General features: G+C 42.6%; 3 protein-coding genes across 5 annotated transcripts; 2 read left to right on the top strand and 1 right to left on the bottom strand.

The window, feature by feature from the left end:
- The first annotated feature begins 877 nt into the window (after window positions 1–877).
- LOC103981534 (probable polygalacturonase) lies at window positions 878–6134 on the top strand. Its single transcript, XM_009398287.3, has 6 exons — window positions 878–1116; window positions 2708–3055; window positions 3368–3488; window positions 4275–4449; window positions 5147–5217; window positions 5410–6134. Exons 2-6 carry the CDS (start codon window positions 2711–2713, stop codon window positions 6045–6047), a joined length of 1350 nt encoding a protein of 449 aa, XP_009396562.2. The 5' UTR covers window positions 878–1116; window positions 2708–2710; the 3' UTR covers window positions 6048–6134.
- A 3284-nt stretch (window positions 6135–9418) lies between these two features.
- LOC103981533 (probable WRKY transcription factor 41) lies at window positions 9419–10908 on the top strand. Its single transcript, XM_009398286.3, has 3 exons — window positions 9419–9923; window positions 10006–10131; window positions 10247–10908. The coding sequence occupies exons 1-3, from the start codon at window positions 9604–9606 to the stop codon at window positions 10848–10850; spliced, it is 1050 nt and encodes a 349-aa protein (XP_009396561.2). The 5' UTR covers window positions 9419–9603; the 3' UTR covers window positions 10851–10908.
- Window positions 10909–12298: 1390 nt separating this feature from the next.
- LOC135636588 (jasmonoyl--L-amino acid synthetase GH3.5-like) lies at window positions 12299–16360 on the bottom strand. Of its 3 annotated transcripts, none has more exons than XM_065148393.1 (5): window positions 16215–16360; window positions 15148–15451; window positions 14947–15048; window positions 14027–14847; window positions 12299–12966 (listed from the first exon to the last, which is right to left on the bottom strand). In XM_065148393.1, the coding sequence occupies exons 2-5, from the start codon at window positions 15426–15428 to the stop codon at window positions 12422–12424; spliced, it is 1749 nt and encodes a 582-aa protein (XP_065004465.1). In that variant the 5' UTR covers window positions 15429–15451; window positions 16215–16360; the 3' UTR covers window positions 12299–12421. The 3 variants fall into 3 exon arrangements, with proteins under 3 accessions (XP_065004465.1, XP_065004466.1, XP_065004464.1); XM_065148394.1 differs by having other exon boundaries at window positions 15148–15448; window positions 16215–16347; XM_065148392.1 differs by lacking the exon at window positions 16215–16360 and adding an exon at window positions 15846–16151 and having other exon boundaries at window positions 15148–15448.
- Window positions 16361–17380: the final 1020 nt, after the last annotated feature.

Below are 17380 nucleotides of genomic sequence, written 5' to 3'. Positions count from 1 at the left end.
ACTTCCACAAACCACAGATCGATCAGCAGTGAATCCATCACCTAATGATTCGTGTGGGAACCGTTCCCAAAGGATGTTGCCCTATATATGTGGTTCTCATGTTGTTTAACGCTCATGCTTTGCCATTACAATACAACCTTATGAGCTAATTAGATGACTGCATCAACTCTGTGAGAGAAGAAGAAGAAGACATTTATCATTGAGAATACATTTGACGTGATTTCCGTAATGCTCCCCATCTTCCTTTCCACCTCAAATCTCCGGTCCATACGATGGTGAAGACAGAGACCACTGTGTCACGATAAGAACCTCATATCATTCCATCCAATTGGGTTTGCATGGATGTGACAGATCGGTCCGAACCACGAGCCCGTCCCCATTTCCTGTTCTTAGTCTTACCATTTTCCATGGGTGTGAAGAGGACCGTGATTGTTACTTGTGAGGCGTTAAGATGGTCAGTGGTTGGTCGCTTTCAATAAGAAGCACTGTTGTTTCTGCCTCCCATCGACTCCATCATGCTTCGACATTCTTATTTTGTAGATTGGATATACAGTCTTGTGTGCATTTTATCCATGTATACTATATCATCCAGAATGCTTCTGGGAGCAGGGAAGAACACAAGTGCTTCCCGTATAAACCAAGGAGTAATTTTATGATTTCATCCATCTTTTCTATCATCCCCGAATCTTATGATTACTGCTGCCTATGATACGTGGTGTCAGTCCCACAGCTCGCAGTTACCGTTCGTATTTACTGGAAGGAACAGTGCCCGGTGCAGTGGTCAGTGGTCGGTCGGTCAATTTTCACGTTGACTATTCTTCAAGATTCCTGTTAGGTAGATTGGAACAATCCTAATAATATACCGTAAGATGGTCTGTACTGCAGTCTTTGGATCCAGATGTTATCCTGCGATTGCGTGAGTGCTTCAGACAAGGGTCATTGCTCTGCACCGGCGTGTTTCCGATGAAAACAGCCATCAGGTATCTTAATACGCATCGCATTAAATAAGCATACCCCTGCCGGAGTGAGACCGCGACGCGATTGCTCCATCGCGAGGCTGAGGCGGGGTGGGGAGAACGTTGCGAGCCTCCGACGAACCTCTTCTTTCTGTCGCCGGTATGCTTCTTCTTCTTCTTCTTCTTCTTCTTCTTCTTCTTCTTCTTCTTTCTCTTGCGTTGGCATCTTTCCCCTTTCTGTGATCTTCTTCTTCGAACCTATCTACGTTCCTTTTGTTTATGGACTGCTGCTTTTGGAGCCTTCTCGGTTCCAAGACGCGTCTACCTTTTAAAAGGATCCCAGAGTGGGAAAGATCTTCTCTACACCTTCCATGAACCATTTCGGTATATCTTTTGTAATTAATACCCTTAATTATTCGCAGATTTTCTAATTCTATTTTTTCCAATAAAATTTAGGAAACTAATATTCGATATTCCAAATTTATTGATGTAATTTAGTAAATAAAATAAATACAAATAAATATTATCTTTTTAAGAATGCTCAAGTTCTCCTATTTAAATTAAAGGGTAGACAATTTCTTTCAATTCATTTTGTCACCAACCCTAATAGCGAAAGAAAGGTAATTTTTTATATATTTTTTAAAAGTAAAATTGTTTTTATTCTTTTAATTGTTTGAAAATTTTATATTAAAATTTAGATCTAAATCACATGGTAGTTATTTCGTATCATTGATGCTATGTTTAGTTGTTTTTTTTTTTTCCTAAAAAAATTATATATCCTGCATTATGTTAGTTGTCGAAGTATTACTTAATTTTACACTTAGGTTTTAAATAAAGATGATTAATTAAAAATATTATTTTTTTGTCTTCTTTTTAAATATAATTTCATCTTGATGCTATTTATTAGTTATGTTGCGATGATTTAATAATTCTAAATAAATATTTAAAATTAAATTGACAAAGGTTGATTGGGTCTGTACTCAATTTAACTGAGATCCAACCTACAGGCCAAACACCATGGCTGAGCTCATGCGGCTTATTTCAGCCCAACTCATTGCCCTCTGCTTGGATAAACACACGTAGCTTTACATGATCGAGATCCATAGTCATGTAGGTTGGCCAAGCTTGGTCTAATTTTTTATTTTTTATACTTGATTCGAGTCTAAATATTGACAGGTTCAGATCGATTCAAAATGTTTTTGAATCGATTTGACTAGTACAAGTTTATTTGATCTAAATTGAATTCATTCATATTCAAATTATATTAGTATATAATGGTCTCAAATCGATTAAGTGAGGATTAAATGTCAGTTTAATTGCAGTATAATGAATATTTACGATTTATGCTGTTAAGTGTTGTTGAAGTGACTCGTAGAGAGATGTTATAATCCTTATATATATATATATATATATATATATATATATATATATATATATATATATATATATATATATATGATAGCAGCATGTTGCAACTGTCTGTACACCGTTCAATCTTGAATTTTCGGAGGTCGCTTCTTCTTCAAGAACACCATCTTTTCGCGTATAATTTCTAAAGAAACCTTTCTTGGGACCTTTCTCTTGGCTTCAAATATGCAGTGCAAATGAGATGACACACAAAGAAAGGGATAAGAACCCTATCTTTTACTTCCTTTGAGATTTAGAACATTTCCCTAAATAATCTCGCCTCGGAGCCTTCCATGTTATCGGACGAGTCGCTAACGCTGCCTCTTTTCTCGTTTCGCTGATAGAAAATGGTGCGCTGGCTGCTGGTGGTGCCGGCTCTGGTAGCTGTCCTCCTCGCGGTGCTTAAAGGCGGCGCCTTTGTGGTTGCGGAAGGGGAGGCGACGTGCTCTGGGATAGTGCCGATGAAGAGCCGGGAGAAGACGGTGTCGATCGCTGACTTCGGAGGGGTTGGGGATGGGAAAACGCTCAACACGGCGGTCTTCGAGAGCGCCATCTCCCATATTGTGCAACAGAATGCGTCCGGTGGAACCCTTCTCTATATCCCTGCTGGGGTATGGCTCACCGGAGCCTTCAACCTCACCAGCCACATGACGCTCTTCCTCGCCAAGGATGCCGTCATCAAGGCCACCCAGGTTGTAATCATATCTCCTCTCTGAGGTCTTTTCTCCAAGGAAAATAATTAAAAAAACCTCTTTTTACCTACTCCTTGTCGTGATGTCTGTTTTATATACGTACAAGACAAAGTACAGAATCGGTCATCGGCGCGAGTATCAGGATAAGGGACATGCGATTTGTGAATTTTGCTGCATGAATACGTGTAATCGTTCGTTTATTTCATTCGTCTCAACTTGATATATGTTTAACTTCGTTTTCCGGATATATTTGCATCGGTGCTTGGATGCTGATGTTTTCTCTTTTCTCATATTTGTTATTGGTTGTCGAAGGATACTTCGAATTGGCCACTGATCGATCCTTTACCATCATATGGAAGAGGACGAGAGCTACCAGGTGGGAGATACATGAGTTTGATCCATGGCAATGGGCTTCGGGACGTGATAATAACAGGTACGCTCGTGGATTCAAAGTTTTTATGTATATTGCTAATGTTAATATGTTCTTGTTTGGGTTGAGGCTAGCTTGGAAGAAGACACATCTTTTCATTGTGATCAAAATCCATAGTTGCGCTTCCATAGAATTAAAATAGTCTTTAACTTTTTCCAAAGGCAGCGGCAGAAGATCTAAGAAACTGCTGTACCCAAAATATGAGTAGATATATTTTGCATCAAAGAACTTCAAGTCGGCTGCTTGCAAAATATTTAAATATTGACCATTCTATATCTTTTCAAAACAAAAATGACTATATATGTTTTCCAAATCTCTAAATGCCTTGTGTGTTTTGGTTTTCAAAATGACTTACCAAAGTAATAATAATTTTTCTATAGTAAGTTTTCTTAGACACCATAATGCTGAAATAGCTTTCATATATGATAAACAAAGGAAGGAAAACCATCTTGCCAGTTTGCTTGATTGATGTCAGAAAAAGAGAGTTTGTAGATCATATGATGCTAAAGATTTCTAAATTTGGGAACTGATGCGAACCAATAGTTTCTTTTCCTTTTTTTTCCCCGTTGAGCTCTAGTGTAGTTTTTTTCTCAGAGTTCATGGTTTTCTACATTATCAAGACTGAATATCTCGAGTACTTTAGTATGTGCAACATTATTTTAGTGAAATCCTGCCTCCCTCCCTCCTATCTGCTTTAATATGTTTTGTCTCAAGATGCACTTGCTCAGTGGATTTACCATGAATTTATATAAAACAACAATTCTTTTAAGCATTCTATTAATTCTGCAGGTGAGAACGGAACAATCGATGGGCAAGGTGAAATGTGGTGGAATATTTGGAGACAGAAAACTCTGCGCTTTACGAGACCAAATCTCCTGGAGCTTATGCATTCTACAGATGTCATCATATCTAATGTGGTTTTCCAAGACTCACCTTTCTGGAACATTCACCCTGTCTATTGCAGGTGAAAAAAGAAACCTTATTTACTACTTTTTTTTTTTTTTCTTTCTTTCTTTCTTTCTTTAAAGGTGTATTGTTCTAGTTCTATCAAATGGCACGTAGGTGTCTTTGAGACTACTTCATGTCACATCCTGTGCTGTGGGTGATAGGAGATGGGGGTCCAGGGCAAGACACTTTTGGATGCATGTCACAGCCTCCAATCATGACTTGATATGTTTGGTTACTTTGATTAGCCTCCTCCTCGTTAAAAGGTGCCGTGAGTTTAGATATATTACTTTTGTCGTGATACGCAACCTCATGAAAAGCCCAATTTGGGTGAACTTTCTAAGTGGTCAGATTTAGTTAAATGCTAGGAACATTCTGTCACCGGGTAAGGTTCATGACACCATTGGAGATTTGGATCAATTTTCGTGAAAATTTTTGTATAGCATGAAATTTCAAAGCTACCTCGTAGTATAGTTACGATGAAATTGTTGGAATGGGAGGATGTAATTCTGAGGCCCACTGACTTGCAAGGTAGCAGATATGTCGATATTATAATTCAGATTACAATCTTGAATGGTGATGATTATGAAAATATTGACTGCCACAGAGCTATGATGTTGCATGCTAGAACATATTTGTTTTGTGATTGTTATTTAAAAAATCTGAAACAAAGGTTGGATCTATCTCCACGACATCATGTCCTCTTATCATTGCAGCAATGTGGTGGTGAAAAACGTGACCATCTTGGCTCCGTATGATTCTCCTAACACTGATGGAGTTGATCCAGGTAATAGTATCTTGCCTCGTCCTTGATTCGTGAAAGAGTGCTGTTATATAATTAAGATACCATTCATGACTCTATTTTCGTATCCGTCATCGAGGTCTATGAGCTCATAAGCATCGTAGCAATTATTTCGGGCTAATTGGCTTTTTCTGATCCTTGAGCCATTTTGATTGTTAAGTTTATTGTATCTTGCAGATTCGAGCATGAATGTCTGTATCGAGGATTGCTACATTTCAACAGGGGATGACTTGGTGGCTGTGAAGAGTGGTTGGGATGAGTACGGCATTGCTTATGCTCGTCCTAGCTCTGGAATAACTGTTCGGCGGGTAACAGGCTCTAACCAGTTTGCTGGAATCGCTATAGGGAGTGAAACTTCTGGGGGAATAGAGAATGTGTTTGCTGAGAACTTGGATATTTTCGACTCCGGCATCGGGATCCATATAAAGACCAATTCCGGCAGGGGAGGGTTCATCAGAAACATAACCATTTCAGATGTGAATCTGAACAATGTTCGCAAGGCATTAAAGATCTCAGGAAAGGCAGGAGACCACCCGGACGATGGATACGATCCGAATGCTCTTCCGGTTGTTGATGGGTTGACGATCAAGAATGTGTGGGGTGTCGGTGTCCGGCAACCTGGTTCGATACAGGGTATCAAGGACTCTCCCTTCACTCATATTTGCCTCTCCAATGTGACTCTCGAAGTCGATTCGTCGCGAGAAGTGCCATGGACATGTGCCGATGTGAGCGGTGGCGCTCTCGAGGTGCAGCCATCGCCTTGCGCGGAGTTGACGAGTGTGAATGGCGTTAGATTTTGTACTAATGCCCTCTGATGTCCCCATTTGTTTGTCAAATATTCATTCATTGTAGGGACATGTTTTGACCTGTTGACAAATGAGAATAAAACATTTGTGCTTCAACATCTCATGCATGATATAGTGGTTGACAGGTTCGGAAACTAAGACCAAAATCTAAAGGGAAGATAGCAATTTGCCCTGCTGCATAAAACATCACCTTGGTTTCGACTTGCGACTAAAGAGAACAATCACAGGTTCACCGAATGTTACTGCTCCCTTCGGAGGCCAACAAAAATCTTTGCTTGCAACTAAAATGTGATGAGGTCATCACTAGTTATCATCTTACCGGGAAACAAGGGAGGGTTAGTTCTTCAGCAACAAATCCACAATACAAAAAGGAATGTACTCTTTCTAGGAAGTGCCTTTCGAGTGTTTGTTTGGCAACAGTTGCTGTCTAAATGTCTTTCACCCACAATGGGATGCGGTATGGGATGAAGATATGGCTAAACCTATAGCTCAGTGGATGAATGGTCCCTCTGCACAGATGCGAAGTTGACTAAACAAATCTATACGAAAGCTGCCTCGTGCAAAAACAAAAATAAGATTGCACAAAGTGTTTGCTCTCTACCTTTTGAGAAATTAGTCAGGTTAGGAGTCGCTTTCTACGGCTTAAGAATGTTAAAGTAGAATGTTCCAACTGTGGTGGAACGGTGGATTGGATGAGTGTGGTATATATCTAATCTACACCCAACCTAAACAGGAAGTATTATTATCCATCACAAATTATTGGGACAGCTTCGACGGTACGTAATAGTGTATTATTGCATGGTTTTAGTACGTAACTTTAGACCATCCATCCATGCATGCATGACGGGGTATTACTTACTACCTACCTAACACACTCTGCTAATTAGCTAAACTTTTGATCTTTGAGAAAATACGGTCCATCAAAGGATATCATTCTCAAGCTCCTATGGTGAAGCCTACTCAAGATGATCATATATATATATATATATATATATATATAATGTACGATTAAATGAATGTCTTTACAAAGGAATAATGAAATGTGAATTATGTACATCACCAATGAATGAGCACATGTTTGACTACTACATGCCAGGAACAAACAAAAATAGATAGGTTCACTAGAAAGAAAAATAGCTTTAGTCCACAAGGGATCTCTATCTGGATTGTCGTTGGTAAAAGGAGATGTATGTTGTGTAGTAGATTAGTTATGAATTTAAAATTGCACTAAAAGCAAAATAATATACAATGTACGGTAGTTTGGTCATGAATCATGTGGATTGAGGTGGGAAGGAGCTAATGCAAGAATTTGAAGAGTCAGTCAGTTGATCGCACGATCCCTCGCTTTCTCTTTTCATTTTTTTGTGCCTCGGCCTTTCTCTTTCTCTTCGCTGAGCGGTCTGTGCCTCAACCCCAATTATGTTGCTTGCTTCTGGTTGCCATTCTACCTCAGATTTCAAGGAACTAAATTTCCCAATTGCTAGCTGAAGTATTTGGGTGCCCGAGATCTCTTTTACGTATATAAATAATTCATTTTCTGGTATCTAATGTTTATGAGAGTTTTAGATTTTTAATATTTTCAACCCACTTTTCCTATAGTTTTAGATTATTTGTTTTGCATAGTGTTTTTTATCAGATAATCTCGACAAAGAGGTGGATCTCCTTATCTCGAATAAGATAAAGAGGTCACCCCACGAATATGTAAGGATCACAAATGGAGATGATGATGTTAGTGAAACTCAATCAACACTATTGAGATTAGTACATGAAGAAGTCCGTTTGGTATCCAGAAATCTACTTGGGAACCATTCTTCAAGTTGGTCATGTTTAGAGCAAATAAAATTGGTAAACATCCTATAGATTGTTCTATTTTATTAAAATCAATATATTAAAATACGAGCGTTTGAAATCTCGTCCGACAAACAAATTTTATACCTCGTCTGCTAAAGTTTGTTTGAAGATATATATATATATATATATATATAAACAAAAAAAAATCCATCTTATCGATTCCTACAAAAACATATCGATTCCTAAAAAAAATGTAAAGCTCGAGATAGTTTTAGACAAAAAGATTCCTAATATTAAAACAAAGATTCCCTCATCAAGCTTCCAAAGGGAGTTACCAAGGAATAGTCAAGGCAATGTATTTGGTCATCACACCACACATTCCTCCACATTACGTTCCCAATATTTAATTCATCTCCTTGCATCATCGTCATGATCGATCTTTGTAATGGCATGGAATCTAAACGATTTCTTTAGTCACTCCAGAGGATAAGGAACCTCAACTCGAAACGTTGTACACGGCCAGCGTGTCGGCAACCTTCTCGGAACATTCCCGGTTTATAGAAGGAAAGGCTGATTCCATAATTTGTAGAAAATAAACGACAATAGACTTTACTACATTTTCTTTTATTCATCACAACCATTCTAACTCACTTTCTATTTCATCTCACCTGTTATAAAGCTATATATATATATATATATATATATATATATATATATAGAAAGTCGGATTTATATACGTTGGAGATGCAAATGGCCACAGGTATGAAACCAACTCAGCAGTCCAACAAGTATCAAATGAAGTGATCAGACTTTGGCACACAGAAAGTAACCAAATCAGATAATAAAATTCATACAACTTTATAAAAACCAAGCAAAGATTTTTGAGATTTGGGTGATGCTGAAACGTAGGATGTGGAGAATCAGCAAAACATTTATTCTATTACAAATTCGAAGACCAAGTCACTGACTGGTGTCTTTAGTTGGTGCCAACGATGATGATTCCAAAAGAACTTTTTTTTTTTTTTTTGTGGTTGCCTAGCGAAGGGCCCACCTGCTTATCTCTCTCTCTCTCTCTCTCTCTCTCTCTCTCTCTCTCTCTCTCTCTCTCTCTCTTCACTTCCTCTCTACAAATTTTCGATAGGTCGAAGCATGTCCCAACTGCGAGCATCCCCACGCAATCCCACTTATTCTCGTGTCTATAAAAATATTATTGAGGAACCTTAAAAAAGGCTTGTCAAAACGATCAGCTCACTTGATGTTGAAGACACACACATTGACAGGGAGATCCAACGACATGATGCCATGGTGTGTAAATCGTAATCGAACGAACAGGTTGATGTTGTCACCCACTTGTGGCTGTGGTTCATGCACTCCAAGTGCATCTATCTATCTGCCTCGTATCCCACTGGCCAAACCTTGGGAGATAAGACTCGAGACCAATGCTTTCGGTGAGACAGACAAGATTGGTTATAAAAATAGCGACAGTCGCTTTTTGTCCTACACACTTGCTTCTCTGTCTACCATTCTATGCCTTTTTAAGATCGTGGTTGGTCTTCATCCACCTTCATTCACTCTCGAAGCAACTTCCACCCATTCTTCTCGACCTAGCTATTCTCTTCATATCTCTCGTAGGAACCATTGGGCTATTTGAACTTTGGTTTCTTCTAGGCTGCACTACTTTTTTTTTTTACTTTGGTTAAACTCGTCATCTTCATCCTCTTGCATTATTTCCCGCTCATCATTCTTCTCGACTTGGCATCGAAAGCTAGCTAGCATGGAGAATAGCACGGGATGCAAGCACCGAAGCCTGTTACTTGCTGAGCTTGCTCGAGCGCAACATCTAGCGTTGCAACTGGTGGCTCATCGCGATCAGCATTCTCCTATTGAATCCTTTAAGTCTCTCGCATCCAACATAGTGTCATCCATAGATAAGTTAATCCACATCGCTGGGTCGAGCACCTCGGAAGCTAAGCAGCAGCTTGCCTTTCCCAACACCGTCCCCGAAGACCCTCTGCGGTCCGCCAACAAGGACGCGTCGGCTGGCAATTTCGATTCGGTGTTCCATCGTAACTGCAACAACTTGTCCAAGAATAGGTACACATATATTAGAATGTTTGGATTAATGCTACACATCTATCACCTTCAAAGCTTACGTGACCATGCTTTTGGTTTGTAGGAAGACGCTGCCCAAGAAGAAGATCCAGGTGACGGTTGGTTCAGGAGGAGTTGCAGCTGCACTTGATGATGGCTATAGCTGGAGAAAATACGGGAACAAAAATATCCTGGGATCCAAACATTCAAGGTCAGTGCTAATCAATCTTTGCTTTTCACCTTCAAAGGTCAAATCCTGCGTGTAATTCTCGCTCCTACGGTTCATCGCCTCCCACGTAGTGCTAATAGATACGCTTCCGTTGCAGAAGTTACTACAGGTGTAGGGATCGTAACACCAAGTCTTGCTTCGCGACAAAACAAGTGCAACGATCGGATGAGGATCCACAAGGCTTCGACGTCATCTATCAGGGAACCCACACGTGCTGTCGAGGCCTCCCGGTGCCAACGACAGCGAGCATATCGGGACAAGAGCGACGACAAAACCAGCCCGATCGTCGGCTACAGAATGATCAGCGCGTGCAGCAGCCGAACAAAGACCTGCTTATGGACTTCCAAACCGGCATGGACTTGGATACTCATGAGAGCTCCCTTTCCTTCTGGTTGGGATCCGTGACGGCGAAAGCCACGTTGCCTGAGAGCATCAATGGTTATTCGTCGCAGCCGTCCAAACCGGACAACTGCTGCTTTGGTAGATCCCCGTCCGCCTCCGAGCTGATTGACATCTCTGGATCACCTAACCAGTTGTGTCACTCCGAGGCCGGACTCGAACCTCTCGCTTCGGATTCCTACGTTTCTGATTCGTTGACGCCACCCAACTCGGCGGTGGATGCAGATATCAGGTTGCTGGAGTTCGACACACAATTCGGAGAATTCTCAGTTTCATGCTCCAACTTATTTTACACCATGTAAGGAGTAGATTTCTGCTCGCTCTTAAATGCATATCGATGTCAGGAGAAGGAAGAGAGCAGAGGGGATCCGAGTTTCCCGGTTGTCGATTTAGGTAGCTTCGACATGCAGTTGTAACTTCCCTCGTCTGCTCCTAATCAATAAGATCGATCGATGTTGCAGTATATTATATTAATTCTAAAGCTAAGGAAGATCGAAAAGCAAAGTCTAAACTTATCATGCCTATACCATCATTGATCTTCTTGTTCGAGAACCCTTATGGATCCCTTCATGCGCTTCGATCAGCGTATGCACCATAGCTAGGATCTATCGCTGCAAGACATACGTCACGATTCACATGCTTCTCCGGTTCTTCGTCTTAAACGTTAGATCCATTAACTACTTTCTCATCCTCAATTTTGGATACCATAATCTCCTAACGCAACTTCCACCAGTCCACGACTAATGATATCTCGGACCCCATCTTATATCATCTTCTCCATCGATTGATCGGCTATTGGCAATTGGGCCCATTAGACTGGTAGGCCCCCGCTTACCCCCATCAAACCCTAGCTTTGGGCCCATTGGGCCGTGTATTTGGGAATCGACATGCGCGAAGAGGACGCATCGCGTGCAGAGAGCTCGCCGGACCCAACCGGACGAGTCAGTAGGTCACTTTGTTCCATATTTCAAGGATCGGGCTTTAGCTCGTCGTGTTTCTTGCCTTGCAGAGATGGTCAACGATGTCGTGGGCGGCGGAAGCCCACACGCAGCGAGAGGTTACACGTACCGCCACCGACACGAGTATACCGGCTTGCGAAACGCAGCCCGTGAGTGCAGAAACCAGCACCGGACAAACGAGAGAACAGAGAGCGTGGCAGCTACACTCGTCTACTCCAGGCTGGTGTAAGTACCACACTGATGGTGAGCTTGAATCTCGACTACATTTTTTGTTTGTTCTCGCTCACCACACAAATTTTCCATGGCATGTTTTGTCCACGGCTAACACAGGAAGAACTGGTCAGAAGAAAACAAGATCGATGTCAATCTCAGGGCCCCCTTGCCGTGATCACAGTGCTGTTGGTTAGTGGAGTAGAAATGATGGCATGGACCAACTCGGTTGTCGCCATCGAAGTCCCCACGACGACAAGGAGAGGCATGAGTGGAATGTACTCGACATTATTCTGGAGGGCCAGCTGGCTGGCTCTCCGCTTCGTGTCCCGGGGGGGGCTGTCCCCGTGCGAAGTCGGGCAACGTCGAAAAGCACGGAGGAGATTGCTGCTGTCCGTGTATGAATGCATCAATCCACGAGCCTGGTCTCCACGAAACATGCATCTTCCAAATCATTTGACGCATGCATTGGCCACTCGTAGAGCGACATCGAGTCTCCTATCAAGAATTTAATGTCATCAGAGTATATGTTGTGCAGTAGATTTACCAGGCTTGCGCCAGAAATCGACTTTGTCGCATCGTACATTCAAATTTCAACCGCAATTGATTTGCACCACTGTTCTTGCAGTAAGAAGCATGAATATTTACAGGACTAGAGACAAGAAACACATCACAGAACAGGATGGAGACACAGAAGAGGTGTTTCAGATGGCATAGGCGGTGCTAAAGTAACATCCTGTGACGTTCCTACACAAGATCTGCAGCACCTTGCTGTTTGACAGGCCAACAAAGCGTGGCGTCTTGAACTGACTCAGCGCCGCTCCAAGTCCAATGTAGTGCTCCAATATCTTCTCGAACGTCCCCCTGCGTACCACCCGAAGCTCCAGAGCTCCAATGGCACCTGTCTTTCTAGATCCGACGTAGCCGGCGTCGATGAAGGACAGGTCTAAGATATCGCAGCAGCTACGGAGAACTTCCTCGGTTGTGTCAGAGCTTAGTTCCCAAAAGATCACATAGTGTCCGGGCTCCGTTGAGGTGTCGACATGGCTGGTGAAATCCACAACCTCGAGCTTTTCCGCGGCCAGGAGCTTGGCTGCTTCCTGGACAACCATCTGCAGGTCTTTCTCGGTGTTCTTATCGATGTTGATGCTCAGCATCAGGCTTCGCCTGCATATGAACTGAAGCTCCGGGGTGGAGTTGTGGAAGCCGGCTACCCTTACCACGTCTCCCAACCTGTACCGATACAGACCTGCCATGGCGATGCACAGATTACTGCTGTAAGTGGTGGGATGAAAAAGAAATCCAATGCTGTAAGTGGTGGCATTTAACCAGATACGAAGATGACAGGACACCGAATCGACACAAGTCTCCCTGGTGGATCAGTCGAGATTATGTTAGGAAATGAAGGCTTTCAGATGATGATCTGTTTGCTTTGACATTCCTCGCAGTACTCGCGAGCTTAGTTCATGTTTGGTTTCAGCATCCCATTTTGACCACTCAAATGTATGGCCAAGTAGAGAAGAGGTAGACAGACGACCAAAGAGCAAGGTGACTCGCCGGTCATAGAAAGTCACTATCATGAACGAAACAAAGATGCAAAGCCAAGTGAAAGAGTACTTGGGTTTATCATAAATTTTCAGTACCTAACTAACTGATAGCATCTGTTATAAGAAGAAGGACATGTGCATCCATCCCTAACAACATATAATTTGGAAGATTTGGTGAAAAATAAAGAAGAGATTGCTCCGGCGACCAATGGTTTTAGGGTAGAATCCAAAGAAAACAGTGTGCTTGGTGGGTGGGACACAACCCAATGCCAACACAGCCAATTAAGTCCAAACCACGCATTTGTCACAATCTAAGCTCGATGATGATACCTACACGATCAATGTCCTTTTCTTCCACAGTAAGACCAAACGAGTTTTGTTTCAATCAATGCCAACCCTTTACTCGAAAGACGCCCATGGCTACTGTTCTAAGTCTTCTTACCAAAGCCCGAAAGGACACACAGACATCCAAATTAGCCATCGGAGCAAAATCAAGACTGCTTATTTCTGAAATAGCTAGCATGAACAGATATCAGTAAAGTTCATGAGGCCATTTCAAACTGCCCTTTTAAGTTCTTCATCTTTCCTCTGCACCACTCTGGCATACTAGGTAGGCATGTCAAACTGCTGATTGCAAAATCGATTCTGATGTCCTTACCAATTTTGTTAACGAGCACTTCATCACAAGAAGATTTGCAGCCACTACTAGAAACGAAAAAGAGAAAAAAGGTAAATGAAGAGAGCGGAGCACAGTAAATTAACCTGCAAAATTGGTGATGACGATTTCGTACTCTTTGCCGACTTCAACTTGGGTCAGGCCGACCGGCTCAGATTCTGTATAGTGAATGGTGGAGGCAGTTTTCGCCAGCTGTTGCCCATTGGGTTTCTCCAGAGGGATGAACTCAAAATAGCCAATGTTGGGGAGCACAGCAAAGGAAGCCAATTCAGGAGGAACACTCGGGTTGACATTAGCGCCGATCCATCCTTCCGAAGACCCATAGTCGGCACTCATGAGGGGTAGGCGTCCTGCATAATGCCTTAACTTCTTCGAGTATGGCTCCATGGATCCGGTCATAATGCCATAAACATACTTGGCGTTGGGCCAAAGCTCCGGGATCACACCATACCAGTTGCTTAATCTCACGCACTTGCTGCATATAGAGTCCGCCAAGCTCGGATTGGGGCTCAAAAGCTTGGACACGGCCTCACGTACGGATGGCAGGGTGATTCTGCTCGAGAGGACCCCTTCTCTGATATCGGTGCACAGCTCCTCCCACACCTGCTCGAAAGTTCGAAAAGCATGGACTATGCTGTGAGCAAAGGTGGAAGAGATGATCTGCACCTCATCCGAGTAAATCAGCCCACACAGGAGGTGGCAATACAAGGACTGCTGGAAGTCCGAACCAAATATAACTTCGTCAGGACTGGTGCACTGAGAACGGATATCCTTCAACGTGCGCTTGAACTGTTCGCTCCTGTACACATTGGTCGTAGCAGTCGTCGCAATAAGGCCCCCTTTAGTTTTTGCCTGCTTGCTGCCGTAGATGAACTGCAGAGCTTTTCCATTCCCGATGGGATATTCTCTGCAGACATCAAATTTGTAGTAGCAGTGATGAAGATGGCAAGTTCCTCGAAACAATACGATGAGAAAATTGGTCCTTAATTGTGTTCGAAACCCATACCGGTTTCTGAATGCAAACGAAGTCCGATACATCTGCATGGTGGTCCGAACTAGCTCATCGTTGAAGGGTATAAACTTGGGCCTCCCCTGTGTGGTACCAGAACTGTGGCAATGCAAACGACGCTTCTCTAGAATTAGCAAGGACGGACGCTGTGGGCGGAGGCAACACCACAAAGAGGCACGAGTCCAAAGGCATCATCACCTGAGTGAAATCGAAGATATAGGCTTCCCCGTGAGAACGGGAGAAGTATCACCATCCGCAATCCTCTGAATGTAAGGCTCCAAATCGCAATGAGTGACCAAAGGGATGCAGGCCTTGAAGCTTTCAGGGTCGGTTCTTCCTCCGAGGCCAAACTTGTGCAAGTACTCTGCTTCACCATTTTGCTCGAGAATCTTTTGGAGTGTCTCCCTCTGCGTCCGGCTAGCGTCCTTGGTCAGCGCTTCGAATTCGTCTATCACGCCCTCGAGGCTGACAACTCTCATCTTCACAGGCGATATCGGTACTGCTGCAAATGAGAAAAAGTTCATGTCAGCAGAGCAGAAAGTAACGGCCATCCGAGCAGAGTTCAGTAACCAAATGGCAGAAGCGCATCGGAAACATCGCGCGATTAGTATGGAATCAAGAACCATATTCGATTAGACATGGGAGTCAAAGCTTGCAGAAGAAAAAAGATTCAGACGGCAGAAAGGCAGCTGAAGATTCCTGCAAGCGACAAATTCCGAGAGGAACAGCAAGATTATACTACTTTCCAGACCAATTAGATTAACCGGTGAAAATGGTAAAAAGGAAAGACAGGACGTGAAGCAAATCTAATATAAACTAGCATACGAAACCAGCAGATCAGGGAAAGGCAATTCAAAAACATGCGCAAGAACACCGAATCGAATTCAAGGAACCACTTCCTTCGAACGAAGCCATGTGAGTCAGGGGAGAGCCAAGCATATCCAACTCGCGACCAAGAGGCGATAGGCCAAGGAATCCTCAAGGAATAGGCATCAAATCCAACAAAGGTCTCGCCTTTGGGCACCTGCCTCCAGCGGCTCCACCCAAAACCACTCGAAGTAAAAAAAAGGGAATCCAGCCGCTAAGAACCGCTCCCTCCTGGTTCCCCGCCCTATCAGAGGCCTCCGTCTTCGGATCAATCACGACTACACAACACGATCACGCGCGCCTCCTCAACGCAGGAGGTGATCTATTTTCCGAGGAAGGAGCAAAGGGGGGCGAAACCAAGCGAAAACGATTGCTATACATACGCATCAAGCTCTCACCTTTGTTTCTCTCTCTCCCCGCGAGAGAACCGTGATCGGGAGGCACGAAAGGGAACGGCTTTCTTCTTATCCTGCTGCCACTTCGCCCTGCCGATGCTATGTGGCTGCCGCGGAGTGCGGATCAATTTATAGCACGAGCGAGGAAACAAAGCCTTGTGCGCAACGGCTTAGAATAAAGAGAGATAAAATACGATTAAAAAGGGCCCTTTCTTACCTTGTCGTGCATAGTAGCTGCATCTCCATGTCACACTAACTGTCCATCCCCGGTGTCTCAACAATGGTGACAGGTGGCCGAGACGCCAACCCCCCAACCCCCAAAAAAAAATAATTACAAATAGTGTTATAATTGGATTAAAATGTCAAATCAAATTCATATACAAAAATATATTATGAATAAAAGAAGAATATATAAAAAAAAAAATTATATACTGATAGGAGGAGGAGGAGGGTAAGAAGTGAGAATGAAATGATTGGATTGATCCGATTTTGGAGGGAGGGGTTGGGCATGTCAATCATCTGAGTTTTTAATTAAAACATATATTCATGTGGATCATGAATACATGATTATTTACAATCAAAAGAAGACAAATTGGGTATGAGGGAGAATACAATGTAGAGATGATATGAAGGCAGGTGGGATATGGAGAAGGATCCAAGGCCGAGGTGGGATCGGATACACACGATGTCACCATCCGTTGTGATGTTTGGGAACCTCCGGTGGTGGCCTCTCTGCTTCCATCACACCGCGCACACATACAAAACTATGCTTTTAGCAAAATTAACACCCATGACAATATACTCCAATATGTTTTTTTGACTTGACGAAATTTGACCCTTCAGATTTTGCTATTCAAAATCTTTATCAATAAATGATATTTCGGATTGTTTTCTTTCGTCTTCTCTTCTTCTTCTTCTTCTTCTTCTTCTTCTTCTTCTTCTTCTTCTTCTTTTTTTTAATTTTAATGTGGCAGCTTAGTCCATAGATCTCATCTCAATCGTGTGATGTACTTGCAAATTCGATACTCAAAACCTCATACTATCCCAAAGTTTCATCACAAAAACTTATATTGCTTCGAGCACAATACTACGATCCAGAAAAATTCTCAAGTCGTTTCGATTACGACACAACTAACTTGATTTATATATACCGATCCTTAGCTCATCTC

Source organism: Musa acuminata, chromosome BXJ3-4 (genome assembly GCF_036884655.1).
Source record: "Musa acuminata AAA Group cultivar baxijiao chromosome BXJ3-4, Cavendish_Baxijiao_AAA, whole genome shotgun sequence".
Taxonomy (NCBI): domain Eukaryota; kingdom Viridiplantae; phylum Streptophyta; class Magnoliopsida; order Zingiberales; family Musaceae; genus Musa; species Musa acuminata.
Note: the sequence above shows the minus strand (reverse complement) of the source record. Positions and strands in the feature narration are given on the sequence as shown.